Source organism: Mauremys mutica, chromosome 19 (genome assembly GCF_020497125.1).
Source record: "Mauremys mutica isolate MM-2020 ecotype Southern chromosome 19, ASM2049712v1, whole genome shotgun sequence".
NCBI lineage: Eukaryota > Metazoa > Chordata > Testudines > Geoemydidae > Mauremys > Mauremys mutica.
This window is the reverse complement of record NC_059090.1, coordinates 20,428,395-20,455,513: the sequence shown is the minus strand read 5'-3', so window position 1 is coordinate 20,455,513 and position 27,119 is coordinate 20,428,395. Positions and strand designations below refer to the sequence as shown.

Sequence of the window (27,119 nt, the reverse complement as noted above, 5' to 3'; positions counted from 1 at the left end):
CTGTGGACATGGCAGGTAAACAAGCCGGCTCGGCCCGCCAGGGGCTTTCCCTACACAAGTGGTGTCCCAAGTTTGGGAAACACTACCCTGTGGTATTTAACATTTTTATCAATGACTTGGAAGAAAATATAAAATCATCATTGATAAAATTTGTAGATGACACAAAAAATGGGGGAGTGGTAAATAACAAAGAGGACGGGTAACTTATTCAGAGAGATGTAGGTGCAAGCTAATAATATGCATTTTAATACCACTAAATGTACATGTATACATCTAGGAAAAAAGAACATTGGCCATGCTTACAGGATGGGGGACTCCATTCTGGGAAGCAGTGACTCTGAAAAAGATTTGGCAATTGTCATGGATAGTCATCAGATATGAGCTTCTAGTGTGATGCTGTGGCCAAAAGAGCGAATCAATCCTGGGATGCACAAACAGGGAATATCGAGTAGGGTTAGAGAAGTTATTTTACCTCTGTATTGGGCACTGATGTGACCACTGCTAGAATACTGTGTCCTGTTCTACAGCCCACAATTCAAGAAGAATGTTGATAAATTGGAGAGGGTTCAGAGAAGAGTCACAAGAATGATTAAAGGATTAGAAAACATGACTTATAGTGATACATTCCAAGATTAAAATCTATTTTGCTTAACAAGGAGACGGTTAAGGGGGGACTTTAATACAGTCTAAGTACCTACATAAGTGACATGATATGCCGGAATAGTCTCTGTACTGTAGACATAACTAAAGATGTTTTCTGACTTTAGCAACTTGGGCATGCATAATTGTTATTAACATACGTGCATTAAAGAGGTCATCGAATGGTGCACATTCTGCTTATAAATTAATAATATGGCTTAAAGGAATACATTATTTTTTAGCAACCAGAAGATTATTACAAAATAAAAACAGATAAGCAGTGTATGTAAGCATTGCAGAACAGTTACAGTGAATAAAGTAGGTCAGCCAGTTTCTATAATTAAAGCCAGCTAAATGAAGAAAGCAGGCATATTTGTCAGACATAATAAGGCCAAGTGACAAATCTCAAACAACAGAATTCATAGAGATGGAACATAATGCATGCTAATAAATTGAGACCAGGAAAACAAGCTCAAAGTCAGACTTGGATAACATTATTAGAAGTAACCACACTCCTACCTATTCAACATTTTCCAGAGAGTTAAGAAATGTATATTGTACATTTCTCTCTCGCAATAGTGAGAAACGCACAAGTACAGAAAATCCACAGGCAGCCTTTTTAACAAGGTTAATAACCATTAATGTAAAATTTAAAATAGTAAAAAACCAACGGACTCATTGTGCAATCTTTATTTTGGAGAAGTTCTATGGCCTGTGTTGTACAGGAGGACAGACTAGATCAGTGGTTCTCAAACTTTTGTACTGGTGACCCCTTTCACATAGCAAGCCTCTGAGCGTGACTCCCCTCATAAATTAAAAATATTTTTTAATATATTTAACACCATTATAAATGCTGGAGGCAAAGCGTGGTTTGGGGTGGAGGCTCGTAGTTCGTGACTCCCCATGTAATAACCTCACGACCCCTACTCCTAGTTTGAGAACCCCTGGACTAGATGATTAGTGCTCCCCTCTGGCCTTGAAATCTATGACTCTTGGGCACGTCAACTGCTTTCTCTCAATCTGTGAAATGGATAGGATAACCTCACAGAGCTTTAGTGAGGGTTAATTAATTTTTAAGTATTTTGAGGTTATATAAAAGACTATTCATAAAGTCTATTAGGAATAAAGTAATAAGTATTATTAAATGTACTGTACTTGCCCTTTGTATAATTCTATTATACCTTAATTCATTTACTCTTAAGGGGTGAAGGATATGCTACAAAATCCCAACAGGGGAAGCTCATTCCTACCCAGTGAGGATGTATCCTGTTATCCACTCTGCAGAATTATCAGACAATAACAGAAGTATGCTAGCCAACATTTTGAGAGACAACAAAAGAAAGGAGAAGAGAAATAACGGTTACTGATACTCTGTCAAGGGAAAAAATCCTAAAAGGAAAATATCCTCTTGCAACCTGTATTTGAAAAACAAAACCTTTGACAGTGACATCTACAAGATTATTGGAAACAGATGAAAGCCCAATCCCTTGGAACTTTTAGAAAGGATAAAGTAATATGTTGTTGGCAGCAATCCTACATTGGCCATGGCAGGTTGGACTAATCCTGGATCGAGGCTGAAACACCGTTTCCGAACAGTTATAGCTCCAGGGCCGGCTCTAGGTTTTTTACTGCCCCAAGCAAAAAAAAAATGTTGGCTGCCCCCCCACCCCATCCCTGGGCTCCCCCCTGCACTCCCCTACTTCCCCAGCCCTGGGTTCTCTCCCCCCACCCATATACCCTAATGCCCCAGCACTGGGCTCTCCCCCCAACCTTCACCCTCCTGCTGTCCCAGCCCTGGGTCACTGGTAACTCACTCCAAGGGCAGGTCATTCAGCAGGAATTTTGGATGTGCACAGAACACAGACAGGATTGGTTCCCATATGGTTACAGAACTGCAGTAAAGTGGAACAATTTTCAGCTTGTGTGATTGGAGGATATCTGGATGCATATTATAAGACTGTCCTCCATAAATGAGGAAAAGTTGAGGTCCCTTTATTATTCTTTTGTTCCACTCTTTCTTTCTATAGGGAATTTGCCAATGCAATATCACTGTCTTCTTTTTAAACAAATAAAACTAAAAGGCAATGGCTGTTGAAAATAGCAATTCCAGTCCTAAAAACCACTGGGAAGCATTTCTTGCTCAATTTTATCCTACTTTTTCTACAGCAAGTTACAGTGGATCAGTATATTTGATTTGGGAGAAATGAAGTAACAGCTGCCCGAATTGAGCTTGAGCACTCCTGAATTTTGAGGGTGTTCAAATCTGGAAGGCAGGTGCTAGATTCCCTTTCTGAATATTAGCTAAATCTGGAAAGGAAAAGTCAATTTCTGCTTCCATGGCTCAGAAGTGGAAATCCTCCTAAGTGCCTGGTACTGTATCTAAAGCTGCCCAGGTCCAGAGCTTCCCCTCCCTTACTTTTCATTTTAAATTCTAGTGGGATCCACGTACCTCCCTTGCTAGGCTTCAGATAGAGAGGGGCACTGTCCATTTACTCCACCCAATTCCTTCTTTGGGGGCTGCAAGGTGAAGTCACACCAGTATCCCTAATCCAGTCTGGGGAAGTCTTCTGAAGGGGATACCTGGGGCAAAGCCTTCTACTCCTTGGGCATACTTGTTCCCCATTCACAGTGCCACCCCTTTCAACTCACAACAAGCTGGAGCATGGCTCAGCTACCTCACTCCCTACCCCTCCCTTTCCTGTTGATAGCTGCCAAGGGATTGCTGGGAAATGTAGTTCTTTCCCTGCTCCAGGGCTGGCTCTATAGGCAGGGATCTAGGCAAGGAACTACAGCTCCCATGCTGGATCCCCAGCCAGGGCTGGCTCCAGGGTTTTTTGCCGCCCCAAGCGGCGGGAAAAAAAAAAAAGCCTCTTTCTTCTTCGGCAGCATTCAGCGGCAGGTCCTTCCCTCCGGGAGGGACCCACCGCTGAATTGCTGCCGAAGAGCCCGACACGCCGCCCCTTCCCCTTGGCTACCCCATGCACCTGCTAGCTGAGTTGGTGCCTGGAGCCGGCCCTGTATAGATCTGTGATTTTATCTATCCATGTTTGCAATAAAAACATTTACAATATAGAAGTCCCTAACTCAAACTCATGGCATTTAACTGCAGCCATTGATCCTGAGCTATAGTAATTCACTGTAAAACCTACATTCTGCAGATTTCTGAGAATGTCTGCTGTGCATATTCTTACTTTCTGCCTGCATTCTGCTTGGGTAGGTGGCTGCAAATAGGCTTCTTTTTCAGACTAGATGATCCTAATTTTCCCTGTGTTCCTACAATCTCTGAGTCTATGAACTGTGGCAGAGAACTAACTACCACAATCCTTAATGGGATGGGTAGGCCCTATAAGGAAGGCAAGTTAGAGAAAATAACTCTGAAACAACATGGTAAGGAGAAAAATGGGACAGTGGCTAATGACAGTAGAGAGACAAGGTGAGTGAGGTAACATCTTTTACTGGACCAACTTCTGTTGGTGAGAGAGACAAGACCATACAGAGCTCTTCTTCAGGATAGCATCATTTCCATAATCAGTCAAAGTTTGCATCTACATTGGGGGGGGGGGGGGAAGCTATATTCTACCCTGTTTTAGCTAACACATGGTAATTTATACACTGTTATATTCCAGTAAGGACAAGGCAGTTGTTGTTTTACACGTTAGCAAGTTGAGGTAAAACTAAGCTCCTGCACCTCCCTAGTGTTTACGACCTCAACCTGCTAAAACTACAAATAATCTCGTCCACACTATGTATTAATTAATGCATGGTAAAAACATAAACAAAAAAACCCCACCCTTTCTCTTAGTGAAGACAAGGCTGAAGGGTACTGGGATCCACATTTTAGCTCATAACTGAAAAAAAAATTACATTCCCAGGTTAGGAAGTTACTGAATATTTAGAGCCAGGACCAGTGTTTTTGCTGGTACTGTATGTTCTCCCTCTTCCCCCCACACCCCTTGTTTTATCAGACTGTACCTCCTCCATAGCAGGGACAGCCCCCAGTGTTTTTTGGAAACGAATAAGACATGAATAAGGAACATAATTTAGAAGTCAATTTGGTGGGGCCAGGGCACAGGGCATTGCATGGCACCGGTGACTAAAATTCACAGCTGCTTCTCTCCACAACCAGAGCCGGGTTTTCCCCTCCCTGACACCAGTTTTAGGCCCGCTGTATCTCCACGAGTTCCACTGGCCTCGCATCTTCCGAGCCTTTCTCCCTCTTCCCCCCTCTCTGCCCAAAATGAACCTCTCTTCCCCTCTCTGCACCCCACTTTCTACTCCCCCCGTGCCCCGTCTCCTCACTCCCCAGCTCCTCACCCCCTACTTGGCGTCACCACCCCCCTCTCTGCCCCTTCACCTCCCCCGGGCGCCCCTCTGCCGGCCCTTCCTCCCCCTCACACCTTCCCCCCCGTTCTCTCCCGTCCCTCCTCCTTCCCTCCCCAGACCTTCTCCCTGACGCCTCCCCCCGGCTCCGGCTCCGGCCCAGCGGGAGCAAATCACCCCACTGCCTCATCTCCCCACCCCCTCGCCGTGCGCGCTCTCCGGCGCCGCGGCCGCTGGCTCCTCCTGGCCCTCCCCGGGCGGAGAGCGTCCGGGTGCTGCTGGGCGGTGGGAGCCCCCCGGGGGGAGGTGGAGCGGAGCGGGCCGGGCAGGCAGGCGGTGGTGGCGGCGGCGGCTCCGCACACCCAAGATGGCGGCGGTGGAGCTGGAGTGGGTGCCCGAGACGCTCTATAACACGGCGATCTCGGCCGTGGTGGATAGTTACGGGCGGGCCCGGCGCCGCGACATCCGCTCTCTGCCCGAGAACATCCAGTTCGACGTGTACTACAAGGTGAGGGGGGCCGGGCTGGGGCAGAGCCGCTCCCCGGCAGCCCGCTCGAGGGCCCCGGGCCCTGCTTGCCCCCGGGGCTCGGCGCAGGTCGCGGGGAGAGTGCGGGGCGGTCGCAGCTAGGGCCCTGGGTGGGAGCTCCTGGGTCCGGGACTCAGTCAGGGCCCCGGGCTGCTGCTGCTGCTTCTCCTTCCCCGGCCAGGGAGGGGGATAGCGAGGGGGTGATGATGGAGGGGGGGTGAACCCAAATATTTTTGGCGGGAGGATACTGGATTGTGGGGGAAGAGTGAGCCCTATATGGGGGGGGGGGGGAAGAGAAGGGAGGCCTTGCCTCATTTTTAGAGAGGGAGACTTGGGAGGGTGAGCTTAGTTTTTTAGAGGGGGGGAGTCTTTCCTTTTGTGTGTTGGGGTTGGGGGTAGATGGGTGGGGGGAGAAGAGTAAGATGATGCTCAGGGTAGAGGGACCACACTCGCCTCCACCTTATACTTTCTCCACTGACCTACTGGGGAAATAGCAACCAGGTGAAAAGGTTGGGACCTTGCTTTAAACCACTTAATTCATTGACCTTAGTCTTGTCATTTGGGGGGAGTGGGGAGACTTCTTCTTTTCCCCCTAAATCTAGAGTCAGTATAAAAGGTGTATTCACTTCACCGGTGACATCCACTAGATTGGCATTTCATGTCAAAGAAGTGTTCAAAATGAGCATCCTAGGAAGCAGGAGGTTCTAGAGCCCTCTCCTAAGGCCTGAGGTGGGGCATTGCCTTTTCACTCTCAGGTCAGAAAGCTTTTAAAGAAATGTAGTCTGTTTTAAAGAGAAAATAAACATTTTTTTCAGAAATATATTTGAGACTGATAACGGCCCTCCTATCAGCATAGAGTTGCAATATTCAGAACTAAGGATGATCACTTGAGACAGGAAAATCTTTCCTACTAGAGGGTAACAGGCAAGGAAATTTACATATGCTAGATATTATTTATCTGCATTATGTGTTAGGCTAAGTGATATGGAAAAGTCTCTCTCATGCATACACTCATAGATAGTATGGCTGTAGAGAGTGATTTATGGTGAGCTATTAATTTAACATGGTTTTCTGACTAACCTGAAGGAGTGCTTTGATTTTTTTTTTGTTTTTTTGTTTGTTTTTGAAACTGCCAATAGCTGTAACCACTGATAATCAGAATTTGCTCTCTCTTCGTATTTTTTCACAGGCAGTGGTTATATTTCAATAATCACTAAAGATACATGAAGAACAGGGGCTTTTAGGGGTAGTATTACTTGAAATTTTTTTATTATATTCACTGCCTTTATTCCTGAATCCTTGAAACCTGATCTGTAAGGGAGGTTAATAGGTAACTGACTGACTTCTTTTACTATGTGTTCAGGTTGAATCTGATTCATGTTGATTGTTCTTTTTCCATTATGGAACAATTCAATCCATCTGATTGATAGAGACTTCTCTCTAGTCTCTCCTTTATGCTCACTTAAAGGAGTATATTGCCCTGGTTGGGAGCGGCGAAGAAGTGAACATGCAAACCTCATTCCAGTGTTGCCTGATCTCAAGAATGATTTTTCTGCCACACTAATCAGGGACCTTTGGTACTAAAACACCAACTTGCATCCATTTAAAAAAATATATTTTTGCTAAAGAATATACCAAATTTCAAAATTCAGAATCTCAGGAATCTACAAAATGTGTGTAACTTGCATTCCCACTAAATAAAATGTTGATTTATGTAATTTCCACGTGTAGAGTAAATAAAACTACATGACAGTGTTTGTTGAATGTCTTACATAATAGTTTGTATTGTCATCTGTGTTTTTCACTTTGTGTAAGTCCTTAAGTATGGTTTAACCATGGATGTAACCTAATTTAGACTCCGATGCTAGAAGAAACTCTGCACTCAGGCAGAGCCCCATTCATTTCGGGGGTGGCGGGGGGGGTGCCTGAAGCTCCTTGTAAAATCAGGCCCTAGACTGTAAACAATTTGGAGCAATGACTGTCTTTTTACTGCATGTCTTTAGAGCACCCAGTACTATGGGTCCTTGATTGGTGCGCCTAGGTACTATTGTGGCTGAATCAGATTATGATAGAGTTGGTCAGAAGTATGGCTGAAGCCAAACCGTATTATAACTATTTTGTTTTTTTGGGGAAGGGGGTGATTTTGGTTTGTTTTAAATTGCCAAGACTTTCAAAATGCTAGTGATTTTCAGTCCCCAAGTTGAGATTGTTTAAGGAGGCCTGATTTTCAGAGGGCAGATGGTCATGTGCTTTTAGTGTTAAGTAGGAAAACCAAAATTCACTAGTACTCTAAGGGCTTGTCCACACTGTGTTATTCCTCACCACTTGCCAGTAACTTCTAATGCACACAAGCGTCTCGTGCGCTAACTGGCCTATGTGGACCCTGCTGATACATGCTAGAGTTCCCTAGTGTGTGTTAATAAAGTGCTGTTTGAAACAAGACTACATTAAAGCACACAAAATAACTTCTAATGCCTCTGCCATCATGTAGGCAAGCCCTTAGAAAACCTTGGCTGGGTGTTCACTGTATTTACATAATTGTTGGTGCCATGGAGATAGGGCCTCAGTGAACTGCTAACACTTTTTACTCCTTAGTATCTATTCTCTGGAAATAATTGAGGAAAAGTAATTGTCTGATTGATGAGCATTAGCAATATTGAACATCAGCTAGTATGTAATGGAAAATAAATGCATAAATGGCATATACGTGCTTTCAGATTTTGGAGAGAGAACCTCTTTCTGGTTGCAGATGTTTAAAGGGATGAAAACATTTTATATCTCACATTTGTGATTGCAAATAAGAGTTAGATTAATATGCAGGGGTTCCCCAAAATCCCACTAAGTTTGTAACCATTTGTGTTTATGAAAAACTTCACTGCACATTCTGCAAAAATAAGTGTGGTAACTAACCGTGGTCACGTTCCACCTTCATCAAGATTATTAATACACCTCTACCCCGAAATAACGCAACCTGATATAACATGAATTTGGATATAATGCGGTAAAGCAGTGCTCCGGGGGGCGGGGCTGCACACTCCGGCAGATCAAAGCAAGTTCGATATAACGTGGTTTCACCTATAACGTGGTAAGATTTTTTTTGGCTCCCGAGGACAGCGTTATATCGGGGTAGAGGTGTATTAACTAACTGTGACCCTTCAAAGCTGTAAATATATTTTATATATAATGGCCAATATAACCACTTGCAAAACCATCACCGTTTATAGCCTCAAAACTTCAAAATAGTTCTGCTGTTCCTTAAAGCTCCAGGTCTCCCAGCCGGTTCACTTGAAATAAGAAATCATAGGTAGGAATAATGGTCAAAATAGAGAAGTTATTTAAAGCCTTTCATGGGGCATTGAGAAGTATAACATTTAATGGTTTGGGGCCTAGGACCTGAAAGACTGACTCTTTCCCTGCGTAGTATATCAACACTAGAAATTAGCAGAGACACTCAAACTGACAGCCCTCGTATTTTAAAATGGAGGGAGGGAATTGCTGGCAGAACTTGTCTATTCTCTTAGGCTTTTCAGGAAGTTGAATCTGGTTGTGTTTAGTGGGCAACTTGTAATAAGAAGTGGACTATCCTGGGAAATTACCTGGACAGCAGAGTCCTTTATATGAAGGATGTTTATCCGCCTACAGCACTGTTAAACACCTCAACAATTTATTAAAAGCATGGAAAGGCCTTCTTATTAAATGTAAGCGAATCAGCAGTGCCATATCAACATGACTTTAAGGGAAATAGCACTTGTCTAACTGGTTAAAGGCAATTTGTGGATCCGTTATTTGGATTTTCAAGAAGTTTTTGAAAGTGTTCCTCATAAGTGACAATCAGGGCCGGCCTTATGGGTCAGTGGGCGATGTAGGCAACTGCCTAGGGGTTAGGGGGGTGCCATCCAAGTACCTCAAGCTGCCAGATCTGGGCTGCCGGAACAGGGGTGAGTGTAGGCGAGCCCAGGGCTGGAGCCTTTGGCCAGGTGGAGCCAGCTGGGCAGGGTGCAGGCAATGCCACTTAGAGTTGCCAGCTGTCAGAGCAGGCGAGCCAGCCCCTAGGTCCGCCTTTCCCACGGACATGAGTGGTGGCTGAACACCTGGTCTCCTCCTGCTAGATCAGGGGTAGGCAACCTATGGCACGGGTGCCAAAGGCGGCACACGAGCTGATTTTCAGTGGCACTCACACTGCCTGGGTCCTGGCCACTGGTCAGGGGGCTCTGCATTTTAATTTAATTTTAAATGAAACTACTTAAACATTTTAAAAACCTTATATACAACAACAGTTTAGTTATATATTATAGACTTAGAGAAAGAGACCTTCTAAAAATATTACAGGCACGTGAAACCTTAAATCAGAGTGAATAAACGAAGACTCGGCACACCGCTTCTGAAAGGTTGCCGACCCCTGTGCTAGATGATCAGGGAGTATATGGCCATGGGAGCCCCTGGGCTCAGAAACTCCTCCCTGTGCAGCCCACCTGGGCTCTGCAGCCCGGAATTGATCCTCATACCCTGCGCCCCATGCTGCTGGTCTCAAACTCAAAGAAATGGGGCCAAAATACAAGTTCACCCAGGGCGTCTGGGCCTGGTGACTATTAAGGAAAATTATGGTGGAGTTAGGTGCAGAGTTCTAATGTAGGTTAAAAACTAATTAAAGGAACACTATCAGTATTTTTAAAAAAAAATTACAATTCTGTTAGAAAAGCTTTAAAACTATTTTATTACAAGAAGTAACTGAGATTACTTAAAGGGAAAATAGTTTTCTACTTCTTTCAGTTTCCTTTGTGCACTTGCCAGCACTTTGCATATCCCAGTTTCATTGTTTCGCTTGTATAATTAGTTATGTCCATTTCCCCTGTTTGTGGGGTCTTGCGGGGGGCAACACAGGAGAGAAAAACATTGATTAAAATATGGTTGTGAAACAAAAATCATTGACAAAGATACACAGCAGCAAGTGAAATATGTGGAACAACTTTCAACTATTTTTTTTTTAAGTTGTCTATATTTCAACCTGACCATGTTAATTTTGAGCAATAGGCATTGTAGTTGTGGTAAGTAATGATAAATGGAGCTGATATTGGTTTGTTCCAGGGCAGTATTGGGACCAGTGTTTGATATCAGTGACGTGGAGGAAGAAGTAGACAGCAAGCCAATGAAGTTTGCCAATGATACAATTCTTCAAATTAATGAAACTTTGGAAGACTGTAAGGAGCACTGATTCTTCACAAATCAATAACACAATGGGACTCAACAAAAGGAAATATGTCTGCGGGGGGAGGGTGTTGGTCAGAAGAATCTAGTATTCACTCTGACAGATACAAGATACTGCACAAGCTGGACCAATGGTCTGATTCAGTCAGGCATTTTCTATGTAAGCAATGACATATATGATTTTTCTGGCCATGTATGCTTTTTTTTCTGGACTTCCTTGCTCCTTTGGTGCATTTGAAGATTTGAAAACTGTTAATTGTAGTGTTTTCTTTTTTACACTCTTGGACTGCAGTTTTGTACCAATATAGACTAATGAGGCTGACCTGTGTGGTTTGTGTTGGTTAACGTGGAATGTTCTCAAATGCTTAGGCCTAGTCTATACCTCAAACTTAGGTCAACCTCGCTATGACACTCAGGGGTGTGAAAAATTCACATGCCTGAGCGATGTAGTTAAGCCAACCTATATCCTGTTACAGACACCTCCAGGTCAATGAAAGAATTCTTCCATAGGTCTAGCATGGGGGTGGGTTTACTGCAGCAACGGAAAATCCTCTTCTGTCCCCTGTAGCAGGTGTTCATATTGGCATAGTTGCAGCTGTAGTACTTTTAGTGTAGACGTAGCCTTGGGTTCGCCTTTCAAAATTCCCTTTTAAAAATGTTTAAGTTGGGCTAAATTGACTTGTTAATATCATTCTTCTGAGGACTTCTGATGAGATCCTTAATCACAGGAACAACGGAGGAATAGTATTAATTTGCTTCAACACATTGGTACTTAAAACTATAACATTCAGTAATTGCACTACAATAAAATTAATTTGTACTATGAGAATAGCTATTTAGGGAAAAGCAGTGTCACTGTAATCATTTTGTCTAATGAGGTAAAACTTCCAGAGTGTTTTTAAAAACGAATGGTAGGTTTTGAGTTAGCTTAATCTAGAATTGCCATGATCCATGTTTTGATTGTAGCTGAAGTACCATGTTTTCTTACTGTGTGTTCTGCTAGTCTAGAAGAGGAACGCACACAGCTAATAAAAGCTGTTGTATTATGTCTGTCTAATCAGTTCTCCTCTAGAGCAAAACAACATGAATAAATAGAAATTTGCTGAAACAGCACATGGCTTGCGATAGAATGTCAACTCTGCTTTGTGACAGTATTTAATGATTCTTAGCAGCGGTGATATTACCCTGTGGTTGAGTTTGCCTGAATCGTGTCTCTTTCTGAGATGACTTTCCTTGTTGATGAATTACAGTCTTGTAGAAAATGTTTGCAACAAAAAAATCTTGTTTTGTTCCAGGGCTCATGACACCTGGGCAGTTAACTTAGTGAGGGAGGAAAGGGTAGATAAACTGTGAAAGCAACTGCAGCTATTCTTTCAGATTGAGGGTTTCTGACCAGAGTAGTATAAACAAGGCCATAAATAAGCACTGTCTTAAGTGAAGGGAAAAAGCCTTAAGTGGATGGGTTACTTTTGTAGGATTTTTGCTGTGAATATTGTGTGAGATTTCATAAAGATTTTATCAAACCTTACGTTTGTGCAGTTTTAGCATGCTGTACTTTTGGGGCATAAATCAAGTGTGGCATGGAAAAGACTGTTTTTTCTCCCCACCCCTTTCTCCTCCCCACTTACTCAAGAAAAGCACCTTCCAGGAGAGCAACCAATGCTAGCTAGCATGGAAGGATTCATAGATGATCGTAAGCCCAGAAGGGACTATTGTGATCATCTAAGAAGACCTCCTGCATGATAGATAGGCCATGGGAATGCCCTGAATTCCTGTTTGATCTAGGGCACATCTTTTAGAAAAACATCTAGTTCTTGATTTTAAAATGTCCAGTGATGGAGTGTCTAATCTAAATTTGGCTAGCTTATACTTTTAGCTGATGGATCTTGTTATACCTTTGTCTGCTAGACTGAAGAACCTTTTTTTTTTTTAAATAAGATATCTCTTGCCCCAAATCTTCTCTTTGATAAACTGAATAGATTGAGTTCCTTGAATCTCTTGCTATAAGGCATGGTTTTCCAATCCTTTAGTCATTCTTATGGCTCTTCTGTGAACCCCATCCAATTTTTCAACATCCTTCTTGAACTATGGTAATAGAACAGGGTGGAGTATTTCAGTAACGATCTTACCTGAGCCAAATACAGAAGCAATATAACTTTTCTCCTCCTAAAGTAAAAATGTATCTGTTTGTAGCTATCCTTGTCTCCAGATTACATTGACTTTACACTTCTCAATTTTGTCCTATTTATAAACAATATTTTAATAGTGTTGGAAATGAGTATAGGAAAATTCTTTCGAAGGGGCACACTAAACTTGAAATCTATCCGTTTAAGGGAAAAAAATAAAATTTTAAGTAGTACACCTGTTCCAAATGTCACTACCAGTTTTTTAAAAGCACACTTTTCTATCCCTGTGGAAATGTTTCTCTCCCTTTCTTTGTTAACAGTTGCACAAATAGAGGAAACTGACTATTCATGGGAAAGAGTGAAACTGACTGCATACAAAGTGCTGTGAAATGTATGCAGTAAATAAACTAGAATAAAAAAGTCTAATCTCTGTAATAATCCTAGCTGTTGCCTATAATAGGTTTAAAAATCATTTAATAGTGTGGGTTTTTTTATCATGTCATGATAAAAAGTAAAGTACACAAAGCAGTTTCTTTAGGAAGGTGTTTTACATGTCAGATCTTCGAACATCCACCTTGGTGGTCACGTTGTTACAACTTCTGTAGAAGAATATAATTTTATAATGTATATCCTTTCATCATGAATGGTCTCAAAGCACTTTGCAGGCCTTTTATGAGAATCCTCTAATCTTGCCAATTGTAAGGTAGAATTCAGCACATACTTAACAGCATACAACACCATGTTAACACCAGTGGGGGGAGGGAGGGCTGGAAGAGGGATAGGAACTACAAGATCCAACTGAAAGGTTAGGGGCATGTTGAGTTTAAAAAAGAAAAAAAGAAAGTATGTTGCTTTAGACTAGCAGCTAGTACACTTGGTCTAACAAGAAGCACCACAGAATAATAAGAACTAGAACTAATTGAAAACAAAATTTATTTGGGGTGTGGTGGGGGGGAGAAACTCATCCAGTTTTTTTACTTTAGTTTTTTTTGTTTGTGTCTCACTGAACGACTGCAACATCATGAGCAAATGCACAATAGTACTGTACCTTGGAATTTGTTCAATACTGACTTGGGCTCTGATCCTGCAAAAATGTATGCATGTGAGTAGACCCATTGACGTGAATGAAACTTTTAAAGCGCTTAAAATTGAGTATGTGAGTTTGCAAGATCATTGCCTTTAAGTGCCAACTGCATTGCCAACATCACAGGGTTTGTCTGTACAGAGAGTTGCCCTGGTTTAACCCCAGGTGTGAATTTAAACCAGTTTAGTTAAGTAGTGCAACCTCCTGAATGTCTTAAGCTAAACCAATAAAAGCCACTATTAAACTAAGATAAGTGCCCGATTTATTAAACCAGTGCAAGTTTGTTTGTAGAGAAGACCTTAGTTTAGCCTCCTGAGGTTTCCTATCCAAATACTCATGGTCTGTTTAACTTGAATTTTGGCAAGATCATAGCCTACCTTCTTAGTACCAAGAAACGTTTTTAAGTGTGATTAGCTAGAAAAGTGCCAAGTTGGGCCTGGTCTACTTTTAAAATTAGATTGGCCTAGCTACCCTGACTCACAAGGTGGATTAGCTACAGCAACAGAAAAACTCTTTCCATCGCTGTAAAAAGCGTCTATATGGTGCTATAACAGCATAGCTACAGCGCAACAGCTGTGCCACTGTAGTGCCCATAGTGTAGACAAGCCCTGTTGGATTTCCCTGGCCATTGTAAATGGGAATGAAGGTTAGTGTGCATTCTAAAGTTAGGTGCAGTGTTTTGAAAATTTAGCAACTGTAGCTAAAATAATACATTTCTAAAGGTATTCTATGCTATAGTGTCAAGCGATTTTGTTTTGTTTTTTCCTCTGAAGGCAGGTTAGCAACTGTGGTGCATATCATTTTGACAAGACAAATGCTTTGTTAATTTTTTAGCAGCTCTTTCCTTTGTTTTAGTTATAAACAAGTCTGTTGTGCTCTTCACTGGAATATTGGCATATCAGACAATATTAAAGATATGTCAAATTATTTCTAGAAATATAGAGCATTCCATTTTTCAGGCTGACTTCATATAATTTGATAGGGTGGTGATGGTTGACTTTCTTCTTAGTTTCCCTACTGTGTTTTTTTAATAAACAATCCTTTGTCAAGGGATCCGTGTGTGTGTCTTTGTGTTGTGGCGGTGGGGAATCCTCATGAGATTCAGCAGCACCCAGCTGATATGATAAAGTGTCTTTTTAAAGAGATTTTCTCCATTTTAGTACTGAGTAGTGTCACTCTTAGAACTCCAGAAAAACATATGATAGTCTTCTATTTCTCTGCAATTTTTTGATTATTACATTTAAAAATACCAAGCCAGGCATGAAGTGCCAAGACTTAATGTTGCTGTAGCACAGTGGTGTGCAACCTTTGGCCGGCGGGCCGCATGCGGCCCATCAGGGTAATCTGATTGCGGGCCTCGAGACATTTTGCTGACGTTGACCATCCGCAGGCACGGCCCCCCGTAGCTCCCAGTGGTCGCGGTTTGTCGTTCCCAGCCAATGAGAGCTGCGGGAAGCGGCGGGCCAATGTGCTGGCCGCCACTTCCTACAACTCCCATTGGCCAGGAACAGCGAACCGCGGCCACTGGGAGCTGCAGGGGGCCGTGCCTGTGGAAGGTCAATGTCAGCAAAATGTCACGCGTCCCGCAATCAGATTACCCTGATGGACCACAGGTTGCCCACCACGGCTGTAGCACCTTTATTTTTTGATACAGTTGGAAGCCATTCTAGACGAGTCCTATGTAATTTTTCTATAGATGGCTGTTAAATGATCTACCGCAGTAATTGATATCTTTAAATTTCTGCAATGACTTCTAAGGAAGAAAACCCAAGTTAATTGTTGAACATGAGTTTACATTTAAACACCAGCTAGCTTAAGTTTGTGTCAGGAAAACGTATTTCTTTAAAGAAACAAATATTCTCAGAGGTTCAGACCTACAACAGTGCTTGACAAGGGATATTTCCCTTGAACTTGGCATTTGTTTCAAATAAACTAGCTGGCCTTGTGACCATGAATTCTCAGTCTCTGTGTGGGTTTCCAGCGGAGAACAATTTCTTCCTTTCTTGGGTCACATGGTGCAGGTTTGAGATAGTTGGATAACAATGAAAATCCCATTTCCAAGGATTTCTGAATGTGTGGGGGTTTTTTTTTGTTTTTGTTTTTTTTGCTTATTAGAAGTAGTGAATCTTCTAGAAAAACTGCCTGCTACTCATCATAATTTGAAGTCCCCCTTTCCTTTCTAAATCAAGTATCTATTACCATGTGTTTGAAAATGAAGCATTCATACCACCACGGATTAAGTAGACTTAATCTAGGTTACTTCCTTTAAATTTTTTGCCAGTAGTTGCAGTAAATGGGTGGATAGTAAATATGCCAAGCAATCAGAATGTCAGGTTACACTAGGGAAAATGAAAGTTTGTCATTTGAGTGGCAGGCATGCAAGTCTATGCCACTGAAACAGGAAGAGAGATCTGCAGGAATCAGTCGTGGAAAAGCAAATATCAGTAACTTTTCCCAAGCCAAATTATTCACGTATTCATCATTTTAAAATCACAGTAAAAAATCTATATAAACGTATTGACTAAAAACGGCACATCTTTTAATCAGCCTGTAAATCAAAACACAAGTAAAATAAAAGTGAAATTTTACAGTAGATACCGTATAAGATTGTGTACACGTATTTTGGAAATATTTTTATAAAAAGGATTTTAATTACAATTGATGTTTGGGACTGCAGGGCTAGAAGTGGCTGTTTTGAGTTTATGATGCTAGCAGTGTGGGAGTTCCAAGGAAGGGACTAATGCTTTTTAACCTGCTTTAATAATGGCTTGCCAAAAAAGAAAATAAAAACTTGGATTATTTTTTTTAATGGAGCAATGTAAATACTGAAGACTAAAGTAGTATTTGTGATTGTTAAATCAGTATTAATGCAGCTTGGAAACTTTTTTTAGTTCCTTTCACAAATGACCTCATTCAGCAAAACACCTGCCTCCAGTGGTGTTTTTGAAATTCCAGTTGTGATTTGAGCGATTCTTTAATTACAGAAAATACACTTCAAATTCTTTGATGTAAAGTTGTTACTTCATTGACTTTTAGACAGCTAGGCTGAGGAAAATGGAAGTACTTACTTTTATGCATTTATTCTAAAACAACGTCCGCCCTCTGACAAAAGAGGAACATTTAGTAGTGCAATGAGTTACTCCCCTTCTTTGATGACCTTAACCTTTTGAAGTACAGAAGAAATGCAGTACAGTATGTATCTAAAGGGTAACATTATATGAAGCTTTACATCATTTAAAAAGGGTTGAGATATTTTTGCAACAAAATAGATGACTCAAAGGAAAATGTGTTTGTTGCAGTTGACGTTATTAGGTCAGAGAGTTTTCAGGTTTGTTGGAGGATTTATTAAAATATCCAAACCTGCTGTTTTCTAGAATCAACATTAAGTGCTCCTATGTATATACTTAAAAAAAATTCTGTCCATTAAAGGTGTGCCGATCCTATTTACATATCGTGTAAAATGAGTTTCTCTCCTTGTATTAATAACTAATAACTTGATTTTAAAAAATAAATTTAATCTTCACCATTTATGTAGCTTACTTTCTGCTCTGCATTCAGCTTATACATGGAAATGATCAGTCTTGTTTTGGTTAGTTTTCTATTTCTCATGTATGAACACTGATGTTATGTGTCTGGATACAAACACTATAGGAAAAAATATATATATATCCCAACAAATCTGTTTCAGTGTTATGTAATTTATATAAAAAATAAAACTGTTTTAGCTTAACTTAAATTTTGGACCAAAAGAACCTGACAGTATCTCTTAACTAACTTTTGCCCCCCCCAGAACTAAGTGTGTTGATGAGCACGGAAAAGTACATAATGTAGTAAACAAATCAACTTGGCCTATGCTCCACAATAATCAGAGAATTGGCAAGCAGTGACTAATTTTTCCCAACAGTACAAAACCGTTAAAAGAATAATGCTGATTTGAAGTTTCTCATATTTCTGAGCTACAAACAGTGTACAGTAAATAATAAATCTAAAATTGTTTTTAAAATACTTCTTTCTACAGACTTTGAAAGAAAAACGTTCCCATCACTTCAGGTCAAAAATGTAATTGGCTAGGGAAAATGACTACTCGCGTTCATTTGGTTTATAGTCCATTTCAGCACTGGATAAAGTAGGGACACCTTCTCAATTGTCAATATCCCTTCATGTGCCACCAAGCATCTTATAGAATGGTTTTAGAGTTAAGAATGAACACAGAGCAATTCTATTTAGCCTTTGAGATCTGATGAAATCCCAGTCTGTGCTGGTATGATTGCAAGTGGACAATGTGTACATCTTTCCATCATGGAGCATCTTGGGAATCAAAGGAATTGGTAATCATTTTTTAAAAAGTTTACTGATTTGTTGGCTGACTGTATTAATGTGTGATCTTTCATGTAGCATTCAAAAAGCAATGTGCTGGGATTATAATTGAATTTTGAGATTTGAAAACCATTCTAATGCTTCAGGGTGGATCCCCCTGTTCCACCTAGCTAGCACTCACTGTAAGCGTGAATTGTGCAGTTGTGTGATCAACTGTATAAACTGTGTTGCCCAGTGAACTGATACCTTTGTGGTCATAATTGGTTCAGTAAAGGAACAAGAGTAACGACAATAGGGTATATTGGATGTTTTAGAACAGAGTGCTGGATAACTCCTTTTGTGACTTACTATCCACCTTATCTCTTTCCTTGAAACTTTACATCTGTTTTTCTACAGAATACAGTGATAGCACATTATTGTTTGTTGGTAACTGAACTCTCCCTTGTGATTATTTACCCTTGTTCTAGACAGTCGGCTGTAGTTCACAGGTGGTGTGGCAAGTAAAGATTTTAGAATAATATTTTACTGTTAATGTAAAATTTCTGTTTTACTATTAATATAATTTTTAGTAGATTTCATCATTTTAAATTTTTCAATTTTTTTTTCCTTCCTCCAGCTTTACCAACAAGGTCGCTTATGCCAGTTGGGTAGTGAATTTTGTGAACTAGAAGTTTTTGCAAAGGTGTTACGAGCTTTAGATAAAAGGTAACTATCTTAGATTATTGCTCAATCACATTTCCTTTTTAATGTCTTGCTTTAATCCCATTTATTGGAAAAATTACACAAAAAATGTTCTTGAAATATGCATTTCTGTATCTTTTCCATAGCTACTTTCTAGTACACACACTCATCTATGACTCTCTACATTTTGGGAGTTGAGTATCTCAGGGGTTCTAAAGAAAATCTGATTTTAATCCTGGCAAGGCATTTCTCTACTCTGTCTAAAGCCAAAAATGGTCTAAATGTGTATCTAGTGGTTGGGGTGGCTAGCAAGACTTTAAAGGTGTCATTACATTACTTTGCCTGGTTTCTGTTGTTGCCAGGCTATGGAGGCAAAATTTCATGTATTGAAATAACTGACTTTCCAAGCCATTTCTGAAGTGGGCAAAGCCCTCTTGGGTATTTTGAAATGATTGATATATCTTGGGAGAGAGGTTGAAATTCAGTTTTCTGTTCTGAGACACTCCCCTTTGCCCCCCAGAACAGATCCAGCTTTCTCCCCTCCCCCCCCCCAAAAGAATATAAATGGGTGAGTGTGTCGCTAGATAGACAAACACACCCATCCGTACACACCTTGTATTAAAGCTGTGTTTAAATACTTCAGGGGAAAAAAAGTGAATGCTGTTGATATAACAGTATATGGTCAGTGTAGAATATGTTAATTAACATTGTTAATTCTGCATTACAACGGGTATCTATATATGCCAGGGCAATGTAATTGTAATGTCTTATTGTAAATGACCCAAAATATCAGTAAATAAAATTTTCCTCCTCCCTGCCCCCCCCACCAAAAAATATGCTATTCCATTGTCACTGTCTTTATATCATTCAGGACAGAGAGAAACTTCCTGATCGCTGTTTTAAGTACTGTAATGGCTAAAACAGAATATGATGCTTAGGACAGATCACAGTTAGGGTTGTCACTTTTTTTTTTTTGTTAATAGTCCCTTTAAAATTATATTGCAATGCTTCACAAGGCAGCAGAGGGTTCAATGGAAGGTACATCTGTTAAATGACTCTAACAATCATTTAGAGAGGATAGGTAAAAATGTGGAAAAATAAGAGCAGTATGTGATACCAAACAAAGAAATGCACGGATACAGTGGGTGTGTAATACAGCCAGACACACACACCTTTAAAACTAATGTAATTTTATGGACCAGCTGGTCTTTAGCACTATATACAATTACTACAAGTAAACTGACTTATGCCATTCTTCAGCGCTTAAATATGTCTGCATTTTACCTGGGTGTTCAGCTCTTATCCTTCGCTCCTGGACTTAAATTTGAAGAATGTGCCCCTCCCCTCTGGTCTCATATTTTACTGATGAACAGTAGAACTCCACTCCAACTTCACAGAAGGGCTTTTGAGTTCCAGATCACTGTTTCTGTCACATCTCTTTGTTTTTAGGTAAATGGGTAAAGCCATTAAAATCTTTGTAGCATTTGGTCCCCCATATTAATTTTCTGTTAGTTTTACTTAACTAAAATATGCTAGGCATGAATCCTGTGGTGGCTTTGGCAACCCTCCAATGTTATGCCTAAAAAAGCTCTGTGGCTGCAATTCTTAGTTCTCTTTACCCCACAGAACATATGCTGTATTACAAGGCTAAATGCAAGCTCAGCTTCACCCTTTCTGAAAAATCAGACCAGTAAGAATATAGCAAATGTATAAAGGATCTGTCCCTATATGCCCGTGTAATTCCAGATGTGTCTGTCTGCCAAAATGATAGGAAAAACTCCTCAAGCTGAGGAACTCCATCTCTCTGACAGTCCCATTGTGTTAGACTTGTAACTGGCCTCTTGAGGCTGTTTTTTCCTATGTACCCACAATAAGCATTGACTTTTTAAAAAGCTATCACCTTTCTCCTTATTGTATTTTCCTGGTCTTTGACTCTTAATAACCTCCTTTTACTATTCGTTTCTACACCATTTTAATTAAGAACTTTGGAAACAGGCTTCCTAATATGTTTCACATCTGTGAAATTGGCTTTTGGTTGAAATTCAGAATGATGGATCATTTCCTGTTTTTAAATCTGTTTTAAAATTTTGTTTGTTTTTAATGGCATGTGTAGGTGTCTTTTGTTTAAGACACCTTGTGCTGTTTAATCCACTTTGTATAAATCCACTTTGTAATATACAATACAACAACTGTATACTACTGGTCTTGAGGTAGATGGGTCTGAGCACTATCTTCTGGGGATTTTAGATATTTTTTAGTATTTATGACTTACTATCACACATGAGTCTGTAATACTAAAGAACCAACTGACTGGAATACTTACGTTTTTTTTTATTAAATAAATACTGTTTTCTTTCCGTTCAGACACCTGCTTCATCACTGTTTTCAGGCTCTGATGGATCATGGAGTAAAAGTTGCTTCTGTGCTGGCATATTCATTCAGTAGATGGTGCTCCTACATAGCAGAATCAGACTCTGATGTAAAAGACAAAGCAATCCAAATTGGTTTTGTTTTAGGTAAGTGGTGATGAAGTACAAGGCTATTTAACTATGATGCTTTAGCTTAAATTAAACTTGAATTAAAGGCATAAAAGAATAAAGTATTTTAGAACATCTTTAGAAGATTACATTTGGACATGGGTTTGGAGTTTGAAACAGTTCTAAAATATATTTTATATATAAATATACATACATATATTTTTCCTGGTCAGGTTGATTCAGTGGACTTGTTTTTAAACAATACCCTATTAATTACAGAGAAGGGATTAGAAATTTGGCAGATATTATATTTACACAGTGTGAAGACTTGTTGTTAATTTAATATATATTTTTGACAGAAAGACACGGGAGAGAAATATACATAATACCAATAAAAAGAACAGGAGTACTTGTGGCACCTTAGAGACTAACACATTTATTTGAGCATAAGCTTTCGTAGGCTACAGCCCACTTCATCGATGTATGCAGTGGAAATTACAGTAGGAAGATAGATATATACACAGAGAACATGAAACAATGGATGTTACCATACACACTCTAACGAGAGCTATTACCAGCAGGAGAGAGAGAAACTTTTTGTAGTGGTAATCAAAATGGTCCATTTGCAGCAGTTGACAAGAAATTGTGAGGAACCGGGGGTGGGGGGTGTGTGGAAATAAACATGGGGAAATAGTTTTACTTTGTGTAATGAACCGTCCACTCCCAGTCTTTATTCAAGCCTAATTTAATTTATTCTGAATCAGAACCTGACCAGGAAAAATATATGTATGTATATTTATATATAAAATATATTTTAGAACTGTTTCAAACTCCAAACCCATGTCCAAATGTAATCTTCTAAAGATGTTCTATTTTGCAAATTAATTCCAATTCAGCAGTCTCTCGTTGGCATCTGTTTTTGAAGTTTTTTTTTGTTGTAATATTGCGACTTTTAGGTCTGTAATCGAGTGACCAGGGAGATTGAAGTGTTCTCCAACTGGTTTTTGAATGTTATAATTCTTGAGGGCTGATTTGTGTCCATTTATTCTTTTACGTGGAGACTGTCCGGTTTGGCCAATAAGTTATATTTTGATTGAAGATGAATCCTTCCAGATTTGCGTTTCATCCCCTTCAGAGCAAGGACTGTTTCAAAATGGAGTCTTTGAACCCAACAGGATCTCCATAATATGAATGCAGTTTTATAGAACCTCACAATATTTCTTTGTAAAGTGATGTAGGAACATGTCACTGCAAGGTCATCCTGTCTCCAAATTATGGTAGCACTGACTTCCTATATTTTAATTTGGGCACAGGATACCCACTTCTTCCTGTTCTTTTACTCTTAATCTGCAATGAAAGGGCAGATTCGTACAAATTTCACAAGCGGTTCCAATTAAGAAAAATTCATCTTTTACAATGATTCAGTGGTGTCCAAAGGTTTGTTTGCTCTTGAATTTCCAGGAGGGTTCCTATCCGATGCTGGCTGGTACAGTGACGCTGAGAAAGTATTCAGTTCCTGCCAGCAGTTATGCTCCCTTCACGATGAGATGCCTCACTGGTGTCGTGCAGTAGAATGTTGCGTAAGGTAAGCTTGGACTTGAACTACTTTGAGTCCTGTTGCATAAATTATTGTAAATTTTAGGTCTTGTTTATGTTGAAGAGTTTTGAAGGCATCTTATTGCAAGCTTTTTGGAGGGGTGGGGGGGTTCTTTGATAGCAACCAGCTGTCCCACTGCCCATTGTGGCAATATCCACCATGGCTTTCAAAAGTGATGGATAAATACCTTACCTGGATATTTCTGATAAATGGTCTTTAGTGGAAAAGTTAACATTGTAGACTTAGATTTCTGAGTTAACATTGTATCAGTTTATATTCAGAAAGGTCTTAAAGGGATAGATGTTTTTAATGAAGGTTACATTCTACGGAAAACAGAAAAAAATCTGCTGGAAATTCCATGAGGCTCTGTCCTTTGAATCAGGAGTTTCAATGCCTACTAACTCTTTGGTCCCTGGTTCTCCCCATAAATAATGAAAGGTACTAATTTTCTCTAGATAGCTAGAGGATTATCAAGGATATTAAATAATTTGACATGTTTATTTGTGTCACTGTTAAGTGTATAATATATCACAACACTGTGCACAGTACAGCCCACACCAGGAAACTCTGTATGTTTCATCAGTAGGACTCTGCTTCAGTAGTTTTCAATTCAAGGAGTCCTGAAAGGCCAACACTAAACTGGCAAAAGAATATACAGTTAGTCTCTCTATGCTGCAAGAATAACTATGCACTAGCAAAGTTGTATGCCAGAAACATGGTTTTGCTTTTTGTTTTTTTATTGCTTGTGTGGACAGCAAAACAAATGCCTCTCCATATTAGGGAACAGTATCAGAACCCACACAATTATAGACTCATGTTTTCTTTTCATGTTAGCAGCAAAAACCCAAACGTGTATTACAATATGGATGTCCTTAAACATGTTGGTTAATTATGGTCGCATGGGGACAGCCATGGTTCTTGTAGTGCAGTCAGGCCCAGGGCTGGCTCCAAGTTTTTTGCTGCCCCAAGCAAAAAAAATTTCCCGCCCCGCCCCAACTCCGCCCCTTCCCCGACCCATTCCAACCCCTTCCCCAAATCCCCGGCCCTGCCTCCTCCCCCGGATGTGCCGCATTTCCCCTCCTACTCCTCCCTCCCAGGCAAGCCTGGGAAGGAGGGGGGAGAAGTGGCGTGGCAGCGTGCTCGGGGGAGGAGGCGGAGGTGAGTGTGGGGGGGGGAGCGGTTCCTGTGCCCTCCCCAGGGTTACTTCCTGTAGCCCTCCCCGCGCCCACCACCGCCGCAGCTCACCTCCACTCTGCCTGCTCCCCTGAGCGTGCTGCCGCCTCTCCGTTTCTCCCCCCTCCCTCCCAGGCTCGGGGGAGCAGGCGGCTGTGGAGTGGCAGTGAGCTGGGGGAGAGGGGGAGAAGTTTCTCTGCCCCCTCCCCCCCCCGGGTTACTTCCTGCGGCCCTCCCCATGCCCCCCACCGCCGCAGCTCACCTCCGCTCAGGGCCGGCTCCCAGCTTTTTGCGCCCCAATCAAAAAAAAAAAAAAAAGGAGCCGGAGTGACGCCCCAAGCACATGCTTGGAGAGCTGGTGCCTAGAGCCGGCCCTGGTCAGGCCCTTAGCTTTCAGTATGAAGTCCCATGATCAGAAGCATAAGAGGGGAAACGGTTCTTTACATTCAGCCATACCACAAACAATAAAACATCACAATAGTTCAGGCAGTTCAAATTGCAGACATATCAAATAGCCAGGCCAAGAAACCCTTTTTACAAATGCTATATACAATAAAGAATTCTAAAAAATCCTTTTTTTGGGGGGGGGGGAATAATTACACACAATTTCAAAGGCATGAGATATTTAAGTAAATTAGTGGGTGTTACCATTTGATCGCTTTGCCCTGCAGAATTCCCTGCTCTTACCACTGTGCCTGTATATTAGAAAGAAGTTGGATTTTTTTATTTTCTTAAAAATGGAAATTTAATCATATCTTGCCTTCAGATCCCCCAGGTATATTGCAGGCAAATTTGACACCAGTCTTCTAAAAGTGGCTCCTGGTAGTCTGAAAATTTTGGAATATAATCTGTGCCAGTTTTTAATAATGTGACACTAGTTCCTTCACCTTTCCTGCACTTTAAATATAAGATTACTTGTACACAGCTTTTTGCAATTGATCTTCACAGTTCACTGCAAAATTACTATAGCAGGGCGTTCTTGGTGAACCTGAGCAAAGGAAATAATTCAAAGACTAACCCTAGGGTGTAAAGCCTCACAAGAGTATGTAGCTTCGTTCTTTACAAACTCTTGTGATCATAAGGCTAGTTTTTACCAAGTTTCAACTTGTTAAATCTAATTGCCATATTCTGCCTACCAAAGGTTTTCAAGGAAGCCAAATATGTTTAAATATAGAACAAACTTTTGCTGTTTCTCCCAGCATCCGTATCTACTTCTCATTGGAGACAGTGGGCACTATCTTGTTCAGTCTCAAAAGGAAAGATTTAGCAACAAATCTCTGTGAGAAGGTACACACAGAATCTGGAACCTTCTAAACTTAATTTGTTCTCAACATAAGAAACAAAGAATTTCAAACTACAGAAACGTGGCTGCAAAATTAATAATCCTTGGTCGTCAGGGAGGACGTGTAAGGAAGACACAGACATGAATAGTCCGTAAAAATACAATTGCATTAAAATAGAAAGATGCTCTGAACTCCTCACCAGTGACTTGGGAAAAACTGTTACTACTTTATTTTTTGAGCACCTAGAAATGTCATAAGCAAGTTAATAAGTACAAATGTGATCACCACCCTAAAGAGCAAACAATGCAAACATGACACGAGTTAGGGAGAAAGACATGTGAGTATGGGGAGGAAAGGAAAAGAGGCAATAAAAATACATTTACTCACTGAGACGGGCGTATTGATGGTCAGGTTCCTATTTCTAGTTTGTGAACACATCTTACCGTGATACTACTTGTAATTCTGGTGTTGGACTTTTTATTTATTTATTTATTTTTAAGATCTGACATATACTGGGAGAGATTATTCTGTTACACTGAGGTTGAAGGGGCTTGGATCCATATTTTTCCAGCTATTTGCCTCATTACTCAGCAAGAGAGTTAGCAGCTGGACATGTTTTTGTGACAGAAAACATCTAGACTGCTGACCTGTTATCTAGGACAGCCAGCGGTAGCTGCTTTGGGACAACAGCTCTAATGAAGTTGCTGGGAAAGATTAAAGCTGAAAATTGTAGATAAAACTGAGGAACTTAAGCCTACGCACCTAAGTAAGGAACAAAAAGGGAATCTAAATAAAGTATATAGAGTCCAATTGGAACTGGTTTTAAAGTTTGGGCTTTTTACACAGGATATTATAAATAGCATTAAGTTTAAAAATATTCAAGGAATATGGTCTTGCATTACTTTGGAGTAGTGTGTGGAGTTTGCTTACCACATATATTAGGACTAGTGGCACTGGCTGTAGTAAGTTACTATGAACAACACACAGAAAACATTTATTTATTTTATTTTATTGATTGATTGCTATGACACACGCTTTCTTCTTCTCTCTCCTGCAAGGAAACAAACCAAAAGGAGCATATATGTTATATGCTAAACTACATAGCGTAGCCAGTTGGTCTGGACCTTCCATTTCCTCTTCTTTGGTTCAGTCTCCTGCTAACTCTTCAAATTGCTGTAACAGTTTCACTTTTATCTGCTAGCACTTACTGGTGTCTACATTTCCAAAAAAGGGGTGTGTGCATGCACAGATAATGTTTTTCTTTTAAAAGAAAAACATTTTGTCAAATAAAATCAGAGTATTCTCAAGAGGCTAGTAAGCCAGACATTCAGAAGGTCACCAGTGTAAGCTTCGGAGGTACTTTCAGATGTCCTAAGGCATCTTATTCTAGTTCTGAACTTGATCTTCTAAAATCCCAGGCTTTTGATAGGGATTTACACACACTCGCACACAATTAGATCAAATTACAAAACCCAGCTGGTATATTAAAGGGATTTATTACCTTTGACTGAAGCCTCCAGATTATTGGTTATTGCCTGTGGCCAGACACTGGTTTAGATGCACTAATAGAAGTTGACTCACCACAGCAGATCATGTGACTCCAGATTTAAAGTTTTTTTTTCTTGCCCTGTAGTGGCTCTCAGAACCTGACGACATACCAGAACAGAAACATTTAAGTTCTTGGAACACCA

At 40.5% G+C, this 27,119-nt stretch overlaps 1 protein-coding gene across 1 annotated transcript in view; it reads left to right on the top strand.

Annotated features, from left to right (window-relative positions):
- The first annotated feature begins 5,141 nt into the window (after nt 1-5,141).
- The window catches only part of APPBP2 (amyloid beta precursor protein binding protein 2), a 41,051-nt gene continuing 19,073 nt past the window's right edge, over nt 5,142-27,119 (top strand). Inside the window, exons 1-4 of the mRNA XM_044993413.1 lie at nt 5,142-5,467; nt 18,834-18,922; nt 21,263-21,414; nt 22,837-22,960. Of these exons, the coding sequence (XP_044849348.1) occupies nt 5,327-5,467; nt 18,834-18,922; nt 21,263-21,414; nt 22,837-22,960 (506 nt within the window). The 5' untranslated portion in view covers nt 5,142-5,326. The remainder of the gene's footprint in view (nt 5,468-18,833; nt 18,923-21,262; nt 21,415-22,836; nt 22,961-27,119) is intronic.